This window comes from Sphaeramia orbicularis, chromosome 8 (genome assembly GCF_902148855.1).
Source record: "Sphaeramia orbicularis chromosome 8, fSphaOr1.1, whole genome shotgun sequence".
NCBI classification, from domain to species: Eukaryota; Metazoa; Chordata; class Actinopteri; order Kurtiformes; family Apogonidae; genus Sphaeramia; species Sphaeramia orbicularis.
In genome coordinates, this window is record NC_043964.1 from 7,378,012 (window position 1) to 7,397,526 (window position 19,515).

The 19,515-nt window shown below is 39.7% G+C and overlaps 1 protein-coding gene, 1 long non-coding RNA gene and 1 pseudogene across 2 annotated transcripts in view; 1 reads left to right on the forward strand and 2 right to left on the reverse strand.

Annotated features, from left to right (window-relative positions):
* Positions 1-1,284: 1,284 nt before the first annotated feature.
* Positions 1,285-7,622, reverse strand: LOC115423837 (uncharacterized). The gene is made up of 3 exons (XR_003936009.1): positions 7,523-7,622; positions 1,884-1,993; positions 1,285-1,306 (listed from the first exon to the last, which is right to left on the reverse strand). It is a non-coding gene; the product is annotated as an uncharacterized LOC115423837 (long non-coding RNA).
* A 2,906-nt stretch (positions 7,623-10,528) lies between these two features.
* Positions 10,529-12,616, reverse strand: LOC115424060 (methyltransferase-like protein 23; annotated as a pseudogene).
* Positions 12,617-12,738: 122 nt separating this feature from the next.
* jmjd6 (jumonji domain containing 6, arginine demethylase and lysine hydroxylase) overlaps positions 12,739-19,515 on the forward strand; it is a 12,479-nt gene continuing 5,702 nt past the window's right edge. Inside the window, exons 1-3 of the mRNA XM_030140825.1 lie at positions 12,739-13,183; positions 15,330-15,718; positions 17,066-17,352. Coding sequence (XP_029996685.1) covers positions 13,055-13,183; positions 15,330-15,718; positions 17,066-17,352 — 805 coding nt within the window. The 5' untranslated portion in view covers positions 12,739-13,054. The remainder of the gene's footprint in view (positions 13,184-15,329; positions 15,719-17,065; positions 17,353-19,515) is intronic.

Consider the following 19,515-nt stretch of genomic DNA (forward strand, 5'->3'; position numbering starts at 1 on the left):
AATGCCACATCATACGGTATAGCTTTAATGTCTCTCTTTAATCTACTTTCATGTCCTTTTTTAATTGACCCTTGGGATAAATAAAGCGAATTGAAGATACAAACTGGACCTGCTTTCATTTTATGCTCAGAGCCAAAAACTAGAGTCTTTCGTCCAATCCCAATTCACCCATTGGCCCTCCCCCTCCCCCTTGGCCCCTCCCCTCACCCCTCCCCCTTGGCCCCTTCCCCTTCAACCCCAGTTCAAAGGAGTAATGGTTGAAATGGTCCAACTCTGCCAGACCTGTTCCGTCATCATCAGTCACTGATGTCACTATAAACAGCTGTTCAAACTTTGTTGGGACAGAATTCTCCACGTCGTCAGCAGCTGGAACCGTCTCTGTTCCATGGGCTTTGGACGTGTTTACCACTATCAACCACAAACTGCACAAACAACATCTATAACACACTGAAATGACATTAAACGAACGATCACATGATTCAGTTGTTTCTGCAGTAAATCTGTCCAGTTGTGTTTCTTTGGTCACTGCTGCTTTGTTTTTGCAGTGTTTACCTTCATCTGACCAATGATTGGAAATGAATTATGGGAAATTTCTCAGACCCCTGTGTTTGAAGTGTGGTCCTGAAATATCTGTTTGAAGGGTCAAACAGCCCCTCCTCCTTAGCCCCTCCCCTCTGTCCTATTGAGAATCGGAACAACACTACCCCTTCACATGTACGGGCAAAACTGAAGGGTAGGGCTAAGGGGGAGGGGCCAAAGGGTGGATTGGGATTCAGCCTTTGTCTTTGTCACATTCAACACCACCTTGTTTGTCTTCATCTGTTGGACAGAGAGACAGTACCTCCTCTTTTCAGTTTTCACTCAGATCTTTGACATTTGTTGCTGACATATAAACTGTGGTATCATCTTGGTACGTAAATATTTTCACTTCATTCAACACAGTCAGTAAATCATCTGTAAAAACTGTACAATAGAGGCCCCAGACAGCTACCCTGTGGCACTCCACAGCTCTGAGGGAATCTACTCACAGCAGGTGGGAGGATGGATGGACAGAGGAACAGCTCCGTCGTCTGCACTGAAACAAACAAAGAACTGACATTTAATCCAACAAACTCACGAAGATGGAAGCTTTAATGTGGATCAGTCGATAAAAAACTCACCCGGACTGATGAGTCTGAACTGAGTGGATCTGAGGAAGGAATCAGACCAGTTTTAGAAGCAATTTAAAAAGAAATGAGGACGTTGATCTGAGACAAACAGACTTACGGCATGTAGTCCTCTGAAGGGTTGGTCTGAGGGATGGATGCTGAGACCAGGACATGGACATGGGTCAAAAATGAGGAAAAAAACACAAATACAAAGATCTGACAGGTGAGTTCGGTCTGTTTATGTAGATTTAAATGAGTCCACATCTTTACATTTGAAGGAACTGAAAAAAAATGATGTTTTTATAGACATTTGAAATTTGGGTCATAATAAATAAATAGAAGAAAATAAAGATTTAAAAAAAAAAATCCTAAAAATTTAAACTTTGACCTACTTTTCCCCAACAATATAATGAGATCTGTTCTGGGTCACTGTCAGTCTATAAAACCAAATTAGGTCTGAATTCAACCTTTAATTCCCTTAAGACCAAATGTCCGCCTTTAACCCTTAAAGACCTTTGATGTTAGTGTCTTCAGTTTGATCACATTCTTACTGACTCGTGATAAGAGTGAATTTCTCGAATTGCACTGATTCCATTCCACTTCCTGTGGCGGAGTCAGTTCAAATTCATTCATTGAACTGAATTAAATTCAGAATTTTGAGTGAATACTGTATGTGTGTGTGTGTGTGTGTGTGTGTGTGTGTGTGTGTGTGTGTGTGTGGACTTCCAGTCCCACCCAGAGGACGTTTGTTCCTGCAGTTGAGACACACGATGAGCAGAAGGACCAGGGACACCAGGATGGACACGGTCAGAAGGAGGTGGAGCCAGGATACGTCCATCCTTCACCTGAGGACGGAGGAGTTAAAAACAGGGTTCCACCCGGGTCTTAAAAGTCTTGAATTTACAAATCTGTATTTAAAGGTGTTAATCTGACGTGGTTTATCTTCTGTTTCCATAACTGGTTGTCTGCGTTTGTGTTTCAGTTCCACCCGTTTAGACCCGACAGTTTATATTAAAGTTAGAACCAATTATCGCTAACTTTACATCCCCTGAGAAACGACTCTGAACGACAGGAACCAAAGTGTTGGAGTCAATAAATACACTTTCATAAACTCTCAGAGTCATGAATTTTTGAAAGTATTTATGTGATGTAGGCCTTAAATTCTTTTCTAAGTGTCTTAAAAAGGCCTTAAATGGAACCTGTGGAACCCTGTAAAAACCACCTGATGAGGCGTTCAGGGTCTGACTGGAAATACAACAACAGAGAACAATATTCAGAGGGTAAAAGATGAAGAGACATGTTTTTACTGACGTTTATTGTGGTCTGTTTTTACCTGTGGCCATTCAGCTTTACTCAAATATTGGATTTATTTTTATTTATTTTATTTAACCTATATTTAACCAAGGAAAAAAAACAGTCCTATTGAGATTAAGAAGCTCTTTTTAAGGGGGTCCAGGCCAAGAGGCAACAGGAATAGCAACAAACATTTAAAACAAACGGTACAGGACAAGTCAAACTATGAAAAATAAGTACAAGTTATTGAGTTATTCTGTAGCACTTGAGGTTGAGTTTAAAAGTATTTAAGGAGTAGATCAGTTCAGTCTGTTTCTAGTCTTTTAGTCGTATAGTCTTTTAGTCTTATACTCTTTTTGCTCTTATAGTCTTTCTGTCTTTTAGTCTTTTAGTTTTATAGTCTTTTAGTCTTATATTCTTTAGTCTTAGTCTTTCAGAAGTATAGCCTTTAGTCTCATAGTCTTATAGTCTCTTAGTCTTATAGTCTTTTAGTCTCATAGTCTTATAATCTTTTAGTCTTATAGTTTTGTAGTCTTATAGTCTTTTAGTCCTATAGTCTTTTAGTTTTATAGTCTTATAGTCTTTCAGTCTTTTAGTCTTATAGTCTCTTAGTCTTTTAGTCTTATAGTCTTTTAGTCTTATAGTCTTTCAGTCTTTTAGTTTTATAGTCTCTTAGTCTTTTAGTCTTATAGTCTTTTAGTTTTATAGTTTTTTATTCTTATAGTCTTTCAATCTTATAGGAACATATTCCATGTGTGAGGAACAGTGTAGACACATGACCTTTGACTCAGGTCTGTTCAGGTGAACGGCACAAAGAGGAAGAGCTGATCATCTGATCACAGACAGTAAGGAGCAACACTTGTTCTTGTTTTTAAACTACAGATATAGGAGACAATAGTCCAAGTATGTCCCAGTGTCCCAGCCTCCGAGTGGAAAGGACAGGATGTCCCACTCTGGAATACGACTCACACTGATGTGTCATGGCTTTAGAATCAGTGTTAAACGTCAGAGAGACTGGATAAACCGTGCCCACCACTTGAAGACATTTGGACGATGCACTCATATAAAGTAGATCTGCATGATTGAACACCAATAAAAAACTGGCAGAGACAAGACACTTTTTTACATCAAAGAAAAACACAACTTATTTCCAAAGTAAAAGCCCAGTTTAAGCTTTAACTTCTTTACCAGGTTTTCAATGTGGAGGCATCAGTCCAGAGCCCAGATCCTTCTACACATGGACCACCTCTAAAACTGAAACTAAAGACTGAAGAAGACGCACAAATCTGAACCTGTCCTATAATCTGTTCACACTGAGGGTCTCCTCCTTTAACAGAGGGAGAACCAAAGATGATTTCCAGGTTGAAGGAAGAGTTGGATGATTTACACTGAAAAATGAAAATACAGACCATAATAATATAATAATATGATAATATAATAATATAATGGATGATATTCAGTTACTGAGTAAAAGTTAAATATAAAGAAAACTCCATGTGAAGTCACAGGATGTTTGGGTGTTCTGTTCCTTACATGAACTGAATTATTGAAGTTTCTGTTGTTTTTGTTTTTTCATGTTCCGTCATCGTTCTTCAGACTCGGTTCTTTCGTCTTCTGTTCCTTTACAGTTGAGGTTCTCACCTTCCTATTTTGTTCTGTGATGATGTTCTGACATGAAGATGTTTTTAATAAACTTGTAGTTTTTCAGATTGTCGTCTTCACAGGAAGGAGAACCACCTGCTTCCACCAATGTGTTCCACCAATGGGTTCTACTGACAGGTTCCCCTAATGGGTTCCACCAACGGGTTCCGCTGGTGGATTCCACTGATGTGTTCCACCGACAAATTCTACTCTTTTCACTTCATCAGTAAAAGTTCAGACTCTCCACAGACGATCTGTTTGGAACCTGGAACAGAACCCTCTAAGCTCCGCCCTGCTGTTCTGTCTGACTTCAGCTCTTGTTGTGAACTTCAGTTCCACACTGAAGGTTTATTTTGGTTCCACCTCAGAAATGTCTGAAGCAACTGAATGAGAGCAGTCGACCACTCAGAGCGAGCAAAACCAGATCAGACAGGAAGTGGAACAGGAAGACCTGAACGGTTCATCAGTGTCTGCTCAAAGGAGTGGAACCCCTTTAAACCACCAGACATGCACTAATAAACACTAATTAACAGGCAATTAATGTTTACTAATGATGTAATGTTCACTATAGTATTTATATTAATGACATTAACACTATAATAACTTATTTCTGTAACACCTTTAAACCTGAGTTTACAAAGTGCTTTGACAGACAGAGGAGAAGGAAATAACAGAGGAATAAAAGAAACAAAGACACTAAACAGAAAAAACAACAACACAATAAAGGAAGGAAAGGAAAAGGAAAGGAAAGGAAACAAAATGAAAGAAAAGGAAAGGCCTCAGTTACTGTTCTGTCATTGTTTGGACTCCTAGAAGAAAAACTGCATCAAATCAACAGACTTTTCTAGTTAATAATCTGCATTGTTTTGGTTAAACTTAAACTTACGTTAAAATGTACAAAACGGTGAAATTTCTCTTGCCTGTCCAGGCAGCACTCTGGGTGCTCAGCCCCCCTAAACCTCTGATCCTAGAATCCACCCTGCTTTGGCGGGCTGGATTTGGCCCCCGGGCCGCATGTTTGACACCTGTGATGTAGAGGGCTTCAAAACTCATGGATCAAATATGATACGTTGGTGTTAAAGGGTTAAAACCTGCTGTGAGAACATGGTGACAGAGACAGAACCTGAGAACCTCACACATTCAACTGGGGGGGATTCAAATAGAACATGACGGACAGGGACACGGGTCTTATTTAAGGCAAACATTGAGGAACACATTCAGGGTTTTTTTTTTCCTGTTCTATCACCTTTTGTTTCCAAACTCAGGCCTGTTTTCACCGTTCTAGTCGTGAACCAGTTCCTGAACTGAACCAGATGACTTTTTGGTTCTTTAGTCATTTCAGTCAGTTTTTCATCTCTGACTTTTTTGCCGACGACAGGAAACATTCGTGTTTTATCTCATTTATTTGCGTTTCACTGACACGCGTTGGCGTTTTACTTCAAGTATCGATGAGAAGATGAAAACCAGTCCAGGAAGTTCCACACATTCACAGCAGAGCAGATGAAAACGCAGATACGAGGACCTTTACAGACCGAAAATACAGGACAGAACCAGAAAAACACAGGACTAAATCACAGGTTTCAAACATGCGGCCCGGGGCCAAATCCAGCCTGCCAAAGGGTCCAGTCTTGCCCCTGGGATGAATGTGTGAAATGGAAAAAATTACACTGAGACATTAATCATTTCAGTTCAGGTTCCACATACAGACTAATTTAATCTGCAGTGGGTCGGATCAGTCAAATACTATGATATTAACCTATAAATACTCACAACTCCACATTTTCCCTTGTAAATGTAATATTTTCATGTCATTTACTGTATTTACACTAAAACAAACTAACTTTCACAAAAACACGAATAACCACAACAAATATGAACATTTTGAATGTCTGAAGTGTAATTTTAGCAATATTCTGCCTGTTATTAAATGTTTTGTGCATTTGCTGATCCACTGGGATCTGTACGTTGTAATGAACATGTGTAAATGATAAACTGAGACATAATATTGTTAAAATTGCATTTAGTTTTCTTAAGAAATTTCCATTTGTTCACGTTATTCGCATCGTTTTAAAGGATAGTTGGTAAATGTAAACATTTTCATTGCATAATTTACTTTTTTCGCTCTAAAACACAGAGGAAAGTTGGAGTTGACATTATTTATATGTTATTATTTCACTGGTCCGGCCCACTGCAGATCAAATTTGGCTTAATGTGGCCCCTGGTCCCTGAGTTTGACAGCCTTGTCCTAAATGGAATGTGTCTGGAGGCCAAATTCAGCTGATTTTTGACATTTTAGGAACAGATGATCGTATCACTGCTCGGTTCGTGTCGCCTTCACGACTGTTTTTATACTAAACTGACTGGTGTTTGTTTGGATAATGTGTTGAAATCATAAGTATTTGTCTGTTTCTTCGTCGTTCAGAGTAAATAATGAGCGGTTAAAGCTGTCAGACAACCTGAACCCAGTCTGCAGAAAATACAGGAAATCCTCAAAGACCTTGAACATGAGCTGAAGTACAGCCTGGTGACAGAGCAGAACCTCAGAGTGTTGGATTTATTTACTATTAGAAACATGAACACAAGCAGATTTATGTCAATTATCGGTGAATCTGGACAGGATTCGGTCATTTATTCCAATGAGTTTACTGTAAAATCACAGATGAGTCGAGTGACTGAGTTTTGTTAAAAGTATAAATCTACACAACTACTGGAAGTACTCAGGGAAGTACCTCGAATGTGTACAACACTGCAGTAAAAGTATGGACAGTGGATTCTAATAGTAGTATTTTTACATCCTTGTTTGTTGTTTCGGGTTTTTTTCTTAAATGTGTCCAAATTTTATGGTAAGTTTCAGATTTTCTGCCCGAAACAAATGAAGCAAAAAGTTTATAAATACTCTATAAAGTACCACAAATATGTATTAAACTCAGTTATACAGTAAAAGTACATTCTAACAGCAGTATTTCTGGTATTTCAGACTACTGCAGTGTTTACTTCTTAAATTCGGAAACATTTTCTTTTTTTTACTAAGAATGATGTGGAGTCGAGTATAACTGTAGAAAATGAAAATACTCTATAAAGTACCTCAGATATGTATTAAACTCAGTTATACAGTAAAAGTACCTCCTAACTGCAGTATTTCTGGTATTTATTTTTTTTTAACTTTTTTTTTACAGGGAGGTTTCTGTCAAATGTTCCCAAAAATAATAACTCTGAACTCCATCATCAGATAAATGTTGAGTAAAAACTCTGATATTTAAGGAGGTATAGTCAAATAAAACCTGCTCAAACTAAGTCCTCCAGAAGGTCTCAGGTCCTGAACCTGGTCCAGGTCCTGAACCCGGGCCTTCTCGTCCTCCTCATGCCTCAGATGCATGCTGGGAAAAAAGAAGTCGGCGTCTACACACCATGTTCCTGTCCGTGAACCGTGTCAGACTCACCCGGGGTCGGTCTACAGGGTACAGGTCTGGTTTTTGGGCGTGGAGGAGGTCTGATGGTCTGTCCTGGTTCTGGTCCACATGAGGCGACTACTGTAACCAACGTCCGCCATGTCTGAAGGAGCGTCTTCCTCGTTCTTCGCGGCTGCCTCTATAAAACCGTCCCCTCCTCTGTGATCCAATCAGAGACCGGCGCTCGTCAGCCTCCCGCCACAGAAGCTCAGATGTTTGGTAGGAACCTCTGAGATCTAACACCTGCCTGGTTGTGGAGACCGTAGAAGTTTTAACCAAGATGCCAGTTGGTGCGTGAGTCACAGACCAAAGAGATGCTGGAAGTTCACAGCTCTGTGTGGGTTGATCATCAGATAGATCGCCTTTTCTCAGCAGCTTCAACCTCGGACCAATCAGAAGGTGCGACTGCGACACCTCGGAGCGTCGTCGCCTTCAGCTCTGTGTGAACAAACACCGCTGCAACCGTCCTCAACATCCTCCCCACCTACAAACAGGAAACCACAGACCTCCTCCTCCTCCTCCTCACCTTCTACTGCCTCCGCTGTCAAACTCCAACCTTGAACAAACGCCCAGAATCGATGATCAGTTTTTTACTAATGTGAGAAGAAACATCTGAGCAGAGTCTGGAGACCTTCACAGAACCTGTAGAGAACGTCCCACAGAACATAACAAGGAACCAGAACATTTCAACTCCTCCTCTTTCACCTCAGAAAACCCTCAGGAGTAATGATTCATAGTTTCTTTTTTTCTCGTACACTCTTGTTCCAACAGATACGAAAACTGAACCGTGGCTTCCACCTGAACACCCCTCAGAAACAACACGAAAAAAAAAACCTCTTCATTCGACCTTGTGTGGAACAAAAAATTGTGTCACAGCTAAAAGTTTTGTCGTGTCTGAAAACCAATCCACTGTACGATTACCATGAACCCACCTTAGACCTGGACCCCACAGCCTCCATGAACCCACTTCAGACCTGGACCCCATAGCCTCCAGGAACCCACCTCAGACCTGGACCCCCATAGCCTCCATGAACCCAACTCAGACCTGGACCCCATAGCCTCACTAAAATGACATGCTGACTTCTGTTGTCTTGTAGTTTTGCCCAAAAATCAAAAATCAAGTTTTTTAGAAGAAAAAATCAGGATTTTTGGCCAAAATCGTGCAGCCCTAACTGGAGGCACTAGGCCTGACGGGTAATCACTTCATCTGCCACTATTCTCACCCAGATGGTCCATCGCTCTGGAACAGGGTCATGGATGAACATCTTCACAACATAGACTGAAACTACTAAAACAGTTTGTTGAGGATTTTTTTTTAATTAAGATATGACAAATGTGAATGTTCTTGTAGGTTAAAAAAACTCTCCATCATCTCCATCCATCTTCTGTGATGGTTCTGTGATGAAGTTTTGTTGCATTGAGTTTTCTCCCACCACAGCCCCCACCCCCCCAGATCCTGTTATGTTCGTGGTCGTCCTTCGTCCAGGGTGATGATCATCATCTGGATGCATGTGGACTTCCTGGTAGACTCGATCCTGCCAGGTCTGGTTTATCAGCATCGAATTGTTTCCAGATGGATGTCAACACAGTTCAGGTTCCACCGGTGGAGGCAACACCTCGATCGACCAGTCGCGCCCCTAAAAACACAACGACAAATTAAAAGAACCCCCAAACCTGCTTCCTTGCACCATCAATGGATGAACACCATCTCTGAGGTTCTGACCAAGGTTATTATCATAATGAAAACTAACGAAATGGACTGAAAACTAGAATTGAAATAACATTTTTGTTAACTGAAATAAATAAAAATATAATTAAAAGGAAAAAAATGATAACTAACTGAAACTGTATTGTGTGCTTACAAAACTAACTAAAACGTATAAAAATTTGGATAAGATTCCCTTAGTTTTCGGTCTTTGTCAATGTCGGATTGATACGAAATCAATTTATTTTGCTCTAGCAATTTTAGCTAGCGGCTAACCATAGCGGTATTCACAGCCCCTCCCTTCTCATCACTTGTCATTTACAGTCGTCTTGTAGCCCACTCTTACCTAGAAAACAGGAGACTAAAGTTGGTGAGAAAGCAGCAGAGTCCCTTCTGGGATTTATTTGAATACGACGGCGAAGAAAGGAGAAAAGATAGACACTAAACTAAAATTCAATACTAAACTAAACTAAACTAAGCTTTAGAAAAAAATGAAAACTAATAACAACTAGCAAACCTGCTCTAAAAACTATTAAAACTAACTGAATTAGAGAACAAAAAAGTCAAAACTAAATAACTAAATAAAAACTAACCTATAATGAACTAGAAAAGCACTTGGAGAGCGCAGACTTCCGCCAAGGCAGATCGGTGCCCCCCCCCCAGTTACCACCAAAATTTAATCATTGGTTCATAGTGCCAGTATCAACATGTCCTGAAATTTTCATCCAAATCTAATCTATAACTTTTTGAGTATCTTGTGCACGGACAGGCAGACAGACAGACAAACCAACGCCAGCAAAAACATAACCTCCTTGGCAGAGGTAAAAATCCAAAACTATTATAACCTTGTTCTGTACCTCCACGCCTGAGGAACACCTGCAGGGAAGAAGTCTACAATGTTATGGAGGGTATGTTAAGGATCCTCTAGAACAGAACTGTCAAATTCATGTTAGTTCAGGTTCCAGGGGGTGGACTATGTGCCTCTGGTATACGTCGGAGCTACATGGGTCTTGGGGAGGGGGGGTTGAGTGGTGTATAATGTTGTTGATGTACAACAGTAGTCACCATGCACCCATGTGTGCCTGAGCACCCCCCTCTCAACTTTCTTGTTCCAAATGCCCCCCACCGATGTCACTCACACACACCCTGTGTGCTCAGCCCCCCCCCCGTTAAGAACCACACACGTAGATTGTCGGATTGTTTCAAGAACATTCTTGGACATTTAAGGAATGTTTTCACCATTTCGATGAATTAAAAACAACCTTCCTTCTAAATCAAAGCTTCCTTTCTATTTAAAGAACATCATATCCCACAATTCCATGCGGGCCAAAGCAGTTGTACCTTCTTTCCTGGTACGTCGTCCAAAACTGAGCCTTGGGGTTTTTTTGTAGCAGGAACGCAACTGTCACCAGAACGTCTTCAAAGTCTGGAACATTTCATTGACAGGTTTAGATCATGCATGAACATACGTGGGCGGGTTTGCACGGTGGGTTCCATCTGACCTTTGGGCTCGTAGAACACGTCTGCTCCCAGGATGAGGTCTAGTTCTGGGAGCAGAACCAGGTCCGGTGAGATGTCCCCCAGGTCAGACCCAGGACCTGGACCTCTGTCAGACCGTTGGCGTCGCAGCTCCGCCTACAGTTCTGCAGAGTCAGAGGCTTCGTATCGCTGTCGGACAGGATCACCTTCGCGCCACAACGAGCCGCCACGACGCCGGGAAGACTGGCGCCAGCACCGAGCTGAGGACACAGAACCACCGTCACATCTGGACCCAGAACCGGAACAGTCTAATAACCTACAGATTAGAACAGCAGATCACCTCCAGCACCGTCCTGGATCTCAGCTCTTCTCTGTGTTTCCATAGATATTGAGCCAAAACCACCGCACTGGGCCACACATACATCCCATACTGTGGATCCAGAACCTGAGGAGAAGATCACAATTAGACTGGACGTGTATAAAGACCTCAGACTGATAGAACACATGATACAATGAAATAAAGTTCCCCAGGTCTCTGTGTTTGTAGCATAAAAAAAGATAAAATATTAAATAAATATGAAGTGTCTCTGTCCCTGATCCTGTGTGACTACCTTGCTATGTGTCCCTCAGGTCCAATCAGTGTGCTGGGTCTGTCCTGTGTAGACTGGTAACCTGTCCACTGCAGACACAGTACTGTGACAGAACCATCTATCCATCTAATTGTGCTACTTATTTCTGTTTATTTTTGTCCTTTTTCGTGCCTATTTTGTTAAGATTTTATTCATTTTGTGAGTTTTTCCACTAATTTTGCTGCTTAATTTTTGTCTTTACTCATTTTGATGCTTATGTTTGTCAATTTTTCCCCTTTGCTTTGTTAGTAGTTTTCTTAATTTTTTTGTCATTTTGTTAATTATCCATCCTGTTGAGGCATTTTGCACGTGTACATTTGGTGATTTTTCAACCATGTTTCATCCCTCAAAACACAACCAGTTGACAGGAGAATAATAGGACATTACATGGGTTCCTGCACAGAACCACAATCTAAAAAGGGTCTGCCTATTTGTGGTGGTCCAAAAAGGAACTCAGAGGTAACTGTCAGAGTAAATGGAAATATAAGACATACGATAAATACTATAAATACATCACAAACCTTCTCCCAGTAAACAATATGCAACTATTGTGCCAAATGTAGTTAAGTATGCATTATGTAGTAAAATCGTCCCGTTGGTTTAATGTCTGGAGTCATTTTCTTACTGCATTCATTCCATTGAACTCATCCAGTACAACAGTGAATACAATATAGAGTATATTGTATTATAATTGAAACAGGCTCAGTCTGCAACATATGTCCTCTTTAAAGTGTTAATACATGGTTTTCACTTGTATTAAATACATGCCGAAATCAAAAGGGTGACCTAAAGTATTGTATTAAACCTGTTAACCCTTATTCAGACCAGTCAAAACCACTTTACACCTTAAATACATTAAATATGAAACTATTTTAATGCGGTTCTGTCGGATGCGGTGAGATAATAGACGTCTAAAGGTGGTGTAAATGCTGGTTTAAAGTCAGTTGTACTCAGGGAAACAGTGGATACAGATACAGTTTGAATAAATGCAAGTTATTAATGTGTGAATGAAACCCAACACACCTCTGGGATGGACACACACAGGGACTCCGACGGGATTTTCCCACTTTCTTCAAACTTGAACTCTTTGTAGGTTATACATGGTGTTTCGGCCTCGTTGTCAGCCATCTTAGCTTTTAATTACAATTATAAAATATTTGGCTGCTTTTCCGGCCCTGCTGCATCTAATAAATAACCCATTTTGATCAATTTCTGCGGTGTTTACGTTGCTCCACTCTTTAAACGATCCACGCTTAATCTATTTCCGCATTAGAAAAAAAACAAAACACCAGAGTGACTTTAGTGAAAGCCAATCAGATCTATGCATATGCCTGGCGGGAAGGCTTTTAGCCAATGGAAGTTCTGTGCTCTCGCAAGGGGCGGGATCTGCTAGTGTCAAACAGTCTCAAAGCATTGTGTCAGGCAGTTAGCTGCCGCTGTTAGCTAGTTGTTCATTAAACTGTCCCGCCCAAGCAGGTTGGATAAGTATTTGTTGTAATTGTTAGCAGAAACGTCTGGGTGTGTTTGGCAGTGTCAGAGTTGTGGTTTTCTTGTCTTATCAACAGTTGAGAGTGTTAGAAAGCCACAGCTAGCCGGGTAGCAGTGCAGGCTAACGGCTAATGTGTTTCTGTAGTGAGCGCAGGTTAGCTCGGTAGCTAGCTGTTAGCTGAGCGGCGACAACACGTTTTCTCGTTAAAGCTAGGAGCAGTAATGAATCATAAGAGTAAGAAGAGGATTAAAGAGGCCAAACGGAGCGCCAGGCCCGAGCTGAAGGACTCGTTAGACTGGATAAAACACGGCTACCATGAGACTTTCGACCTGTCGCACCGCACCGTGAAGGTAACTGACAGTGAGCTAAGCTAACAGAGCTGACAGGAGCAGTGCAGCTGGTCACGTAGGCACCGGTGTGGACAAAACTAGAAACAATACCTGAACTCCAGCCACACCTCACACCTTTAGGAACACTCCTAAAAATCCAGAAACCAGTAAATAACACCAATACTATGGGATAAAACTGCGTTAAAAGAGATCTGAAAAGTCAGAAGCAGCTTTTAGATAAATCAGTGCATCTCATTTGACTTAAAGACATAAACAAAAGCTGATTTCAGGACATGGAAGCACATTTATAGAATTAGGATGACATAGAAAAGACAACACCACTGCTTAGTATCTCAAAATAATAGAAATTACCATTAGAATAGTAGTAGAACTATAACATCTTCATTATAAACATCATAGAATACTACTTTGAGACACTAATTTTGAGTTTCCCAGTATTTTTATGATCTAATAAGTCATGAAATTTACGTTTCCATTTTCTAAAACTGTCAGAAACCAACTTCTGTAGAGAAGTTTCTCACAAATTGCAACAAAAAAAGTTTATAAAGATCCATACGGAACTATTTACAGTTAATTTTAATCCCTTTGCCTCTTTATTTGCTAAAAGCAACAAATGATGTTTTTTTAAATGTACATTTATGCATATGGATTTGGCTGTGAAATAATAATAATTGTGCAAGAGTTTTCCTCTGTTTCCAGGAGATTAAAAAATACTGGGTTAGATGGAAAAATATGCTGGTTAATATCAAGAACTACCATGATAAACACCAAATCATTGTTTCATTCCAGGTGAAAGGCTGTTTTTTAGGAGACTGAAATTGTAGCTTTTCCTGATTAAAATATTTAAAATTGACATTAACTTTTGTACTTAAAAAAAAAAAGTTTTGAAGTACGTTTAAGTGTGAAGAAATCCATAGTTTCTATAGGTCATGGACTATTTTACTGGCTTCATATTCCATTTGTTAAACATTAATATTTAATAAAACCTAGAAATGTTTCAGTGACTCTGATGCAAAATAAGAGAAGAATATTTTTTGTATTTGGTGAAAAATCACTGACCTGTTCATTCAATGTCGTAACAGCTACAGATTATTAATTATTGTTCTTATATCAGTGTTGTTTTGTTTCTAAAATGTCAGGAAATCTCAAAAATCTGCTGTTAGGACTCCTCTAGGACAGAAATCTGGACAAATGTGTTCTTTAGAGAAGCAAGTTTGTCATTTTTATGTAGGAAAAAAATCTCTGAATCCATTAGATATAGTTGTTTATTATTAGTTTTGAAAGACTGCTGTTAAACATGTACTAATACTGCCTTCAGGTGGTATGGAAATTATAGTAAATACCAGTTATGAACTGGAAAAGTGCACCTCTCGTCTCGTCGGATTTTCCACTGGAGAACTGGGAAAAGGTGGAGATCGACAAAATTAAAATGACCTTTTCAACTTGGCAGAGAGCAATGAGGGATTCACGATCAATGATAAACAATGGTTTTATGAACGTTCTGCTCCTGTTAGTGGATGGTTTTACACATTTAGAGTTTACACAATTTGCAAATAAAAAAATAAATAAATGCCATATCAGATGAATGAACACGTCCAAAACTGTTTTACCCAAGTATCAGATCTCCATTAACTGTGTTTCAGACATTTTTCAACAAAAGCACTTGAACACAACACACTGGTAATTTCAAATACATTAGTGGAAAGGATCATATTCCCGACAGCACCTGAAGGCAGCATCAGAGGCAGATTTGAGAAGCAGGTGTTTGTCATTTTTGCTATATTTTGGTGACGTGAACCTCCTTCATGTGCTCTATGACTGTGTTTTTGTTTACTTGTTTGTTTTTAAGGCTTATACGATGGTCAGTTTATTTTTAAATTTCTCCAAACACCTCGAAACCAAAGGCACATATTTACATGTGACATGAAACATCTACACAGGGTCATAAAAGAATAAAAAATGTTGTGAAAATACAAAGTATAGACACTATATTTTGTGTGTGCTAATGTTGTGACAGTAAAGGTTTTAATATTTCAGATGAGCTACGTTTCAGTGCCTGTGACTACATTTCCCATCAGCCCTTTCACCTGGTGTTACCAGTGTGAACATGAACCCGTCCTCATGCCGTTTGTTGTTCATCTTCCAGGACAACGTTGAGCGCGTGGACGCTGTCCGTCTCAGCCCGGACGAGTTCATCCAGCGCTTCGAGCGTCCGTACAAACCCGTTGTCCTGCTCGGTTGCCAGGACAACTGGCCAGCGCGAGAGAAATGGACTCTGGAGCGCCTCAAACGCAAATACCGCAACCAGAAGTTCAAGTGTGGCGAGGACAACGACGGCTACTCGGTGAAGATGAAGATGAAGTACTACGTGGAGTATCTGGAGAACACCCGCGACGACAGCCCGCTTTACATCTTCGACAGCAGCTACGGTGAACACGCCAAACGCCGCAAACTCCTGGATGACTACCAGGTCCCAGTGTTCTTCAGGGACGATCTGTTCCAGTTCGCAGGGGAGAAGAGACGCCCGCCATACAGGTCTGACCAGGGTCACTTAGACTGGGTTTATGTAGACCAGGGTCACTTAGACTGGGTTCATGTAGACCAGGGTCACGTAGACCAGGGGTACTTAAACTAGGGTTACTTAGACCAGGGTTACTTAAACTGGGTTTACTTAGACCAGGGTCACTTAAACTGGGTTTGCGTAGACCAGGGTTACTTGGACCAGGGTCACTTAGACCAGGGTTACTTAAACTGGGTTTACTTAGACCAGGTCTACTAAAACCAGGGTTGTCAAACTCATATTAGTTCTGGTTCCGTGTTCTGCCCAGTTTGGTCTAAAGTGGATCAGAACCGGTAAAATAGTAACAGAATAACCTGTAAATAATGACAAATAGAACATTTTTCTGTTTTACTGGAAAAAACAGCCTTAAATCAAATACAAACTATTCAAATAAAAAAGATGTGAATAACTTTTTAAAAAAAATGAAATTTCTCACAAAAATAATTTCAATTTTAACAATATTTTGCCTGAACTGATCATTAATACATGTTTATCACAGATCAGATCTACAAAACATTCAGTAACAGACAGAACATTGGTCCAGTTTCACTGATTTAAACATTAATAGTGTAGATGAATCACAGTCGTCCAGTGAAGTTTCAGCACAAAAATAATTTTTTAAATGTATTTTCTTCTGGTGTCTTTAACAGTCCAAACCTTGTAATTATCATAGATTTAAAAGGAGATAACAATAACACTGATACACATGTACAGGGGTTGGACAAAATAATGGAAACACGTTCACCTCAAGATGATAATGCCCCAATCCATACAGCTAGAATTGTTAAAGAATGGCATGAGGAACATTCTAATGAAGCTGAGCATCTCGTATGGCCGGCACAGTCCCCAGACCTCAACATTATTGAGCATTTATGGTCAGTTTTAGAGATTCAAGTAAGACGTCGATTTCCACCGCCATCGTCTCTAAAAGAGTTGGAGGGTATTCTAACTGAAGAATGGCTTAAAATTCCTTTGGAAACAATTCACAAGTTGTATGGATCAATACCTCGGAGAATTGAGGCTGTAATTGCCGCAAAAGGTGGACCTACACCATATTAAATTATATTTTGTTGATTTTTTTAAGGTGTTTCCATTATTTTGTCCAACCCCTGTACATAAAGAACCAAACCTCTCAGACAGTATCCAGTCCTGCCCTCTAGTGGTGACACTTGAAAACCTGTTGAACTTTTACATGGAAAATATGAAAATATTAATTAAAATCATCAGAGTTGTAGAAGTTCGGTTCATTTATGTTAAAACTTGAACACATCTTCATTTCTCTTTAAATCCTTGTGTCTTTGAACGTCTTGTCTGGTCCTCAGGTGGTTCGTCATGGGTCCGGCCCGGTCTGGCACTGGGATCCACATCGACCCCCTTGGAACCAGCGCCTGGAATGCCCTGGTCCAAGGCCATAAGAGGTGGTGTCTGTTCCCGACAAACACCCCTCGAGAGCTGATCAAAGTGACCCGGGAGGACGGGGGCAACCAGCAGGATGAGGCTATCACGTGGTTCAACGTGGTCTACCCCCGCACGCAGCAGCCCACCTGGCCTGCCGAGTTCAGACCCCTGGAGATCCTGCAGAGACCCGGAGAGACCGTCTTTGTACCAGGTCAGTGCAGGACCAGAACCAGATCCATCTGAATTGGACCCGTTTTAAAGGTGGGGTTTTTATTCCTGCTCGACAGTGGTTCCAACCGTTTTAGGCTCCTGACCCCATTTTAACATCACAAACACATTCAAAACTGAGACTTTTTTTTGCTCAAATTAATTTGTTTTTGATTCTGTAATAGTTTTAATACTATGTTTCAAATCCAGGTTAATTTTAGAGGACATATAGTCTATATAATGTATATTTTTATGGATGGAGGCAGTCAAGCCAGGTGTAGATTACTGCACAAAGGGAGATTTGGATTTTCCTTGGTCAGGATATGTACAGTCAGTCCAGCTTGTATTTACAAGGCTGACAATTAATACTGAACAAACAAGAACTCAAACTATGAATTATGAAAGAGCTGCAGCATCTGAAACTGACCACAATGAACATTTGACAGATAAACAGAACCACAGTGCTTCAGTTTCAGAACCACAGTTTGTCCTCTATGGATTGGGATTGGCTCTGTCAACTCAACACTAGGGGTGTAAGAATATATTGGCTTTGCAATATATCGTGATATTTCATTTCACAATACTGTATCGATATTAAAGAGTACTGTATCGATATTTTTAGGTATTTATTCAAATGCAGATATTGCGGAGGTTCTTTTTTGTTTTTTGCTTTCATTTTTGTTTATATCTTATTTACTATCATTTAACTCTGTTTCATTAAATAATGGTTATTTGATGCATCCTAAAAGCACTTTTACTGTCTGAGAGGCAGATGTTAGTTCCTTTGTTGGGATTGAACAAAAATAATTGTATGATGTAGTTTGAACTAATAGAATATGAACTTTGAGCAGAATCTTAAACTGTAATGTCTGTAAAACAGAATTTAAGGTTTAAGTTTTTACAGAGGAAAGTTTGGTAATATAGCATTAGATCCTGTTCTGATCAAATAAAAATGTGTTTAGTATTTGTGCAAATATCTGGTGTAATAATTAAATTTTTCTAGGAAATAATCTTTTAAAAAAAAAAAAAGACAAAAAAAGCCCTTTTAACAGTATCATGATATATTGTGATATATCGTATCATGATTCAAGCATTGTGATTTGTATTGCATCGTCATTCTTGCCAATACACAGCCCTGCCCAACACAGATTTTTTATTAGTAAGTTTTTTTTTATTTTTATCAATTACTAGAAATTCCAGGCGACCCCACGTGGAGTCCTGACCCCAAAGTTTAAAAACACTGGTCCAGACCCTCAGACATCGAAGGGCTAAAATCAACACAAACCTTCTGCTTTGAAACTTTTAAATGCTGTCACTGACAGTAGACCATGACGATGGGTTTAATTAGTCAAATAGACACAGAGAGGAAACATCTCAGTTGAGTTCATGGATGTGGACTAAGGTTCTACAGAACTGGTCCTGAACACATGGAGGCTCCAGTATGGACCAGGATCCAGTGACCCAGATCCTCCTAAAGCCAGATCTGGATTAAAGCTCAGCTGCTCTTTGGGCTCAGATCCAGGAATTAAACTTCACCTGTCTGAGCAGAGATTAGACTGAACCACAGTAAGAACCTGGACCCGGAGTCCGAGTCCTCAGCTGAACTGAACCCGATCAGACCCTCAGCCCGTTATCATCCACATTCAGGTTCCATATTCAGACCCATATGGTCTGAACTGGATCAGACTGGTAAAAAAATAACAATGACAAAGAAATAATGACAGATATGAAGTTCACTTTGTTTTAGTTGAAAAAAATTTTAATTACAAAATAAAATGTCTGTTTATTTTTCATTCATTTTACATAATAACCTATAAATTATGTAAATTAACAGTTTCACAGTGAACAAAGTGAATTTATATGATGAAAATGTTGCATATATAAACTGTCCTTTAAAAAATGTGAATAACATAAACAATGTGAATGTTCTGAAGAAAAACCAGTGTAATTTTAATAATATTCAGCATCAGTTTATCTTTTATACACGTTCATTGTAACATACAGATACAGTGGATCTATCCTAATATTTGGAACCGATATTCACTTTTAAAGTCTTTGAAAGGTTCGTTAAGCATCTGTGTTATTTATGCAGTAAATTCTATACATTTTTCAAATTGTATTTTATATTTTTTATGTGTTTTTTGTCTTTTTGTGTTGATATAGTAGG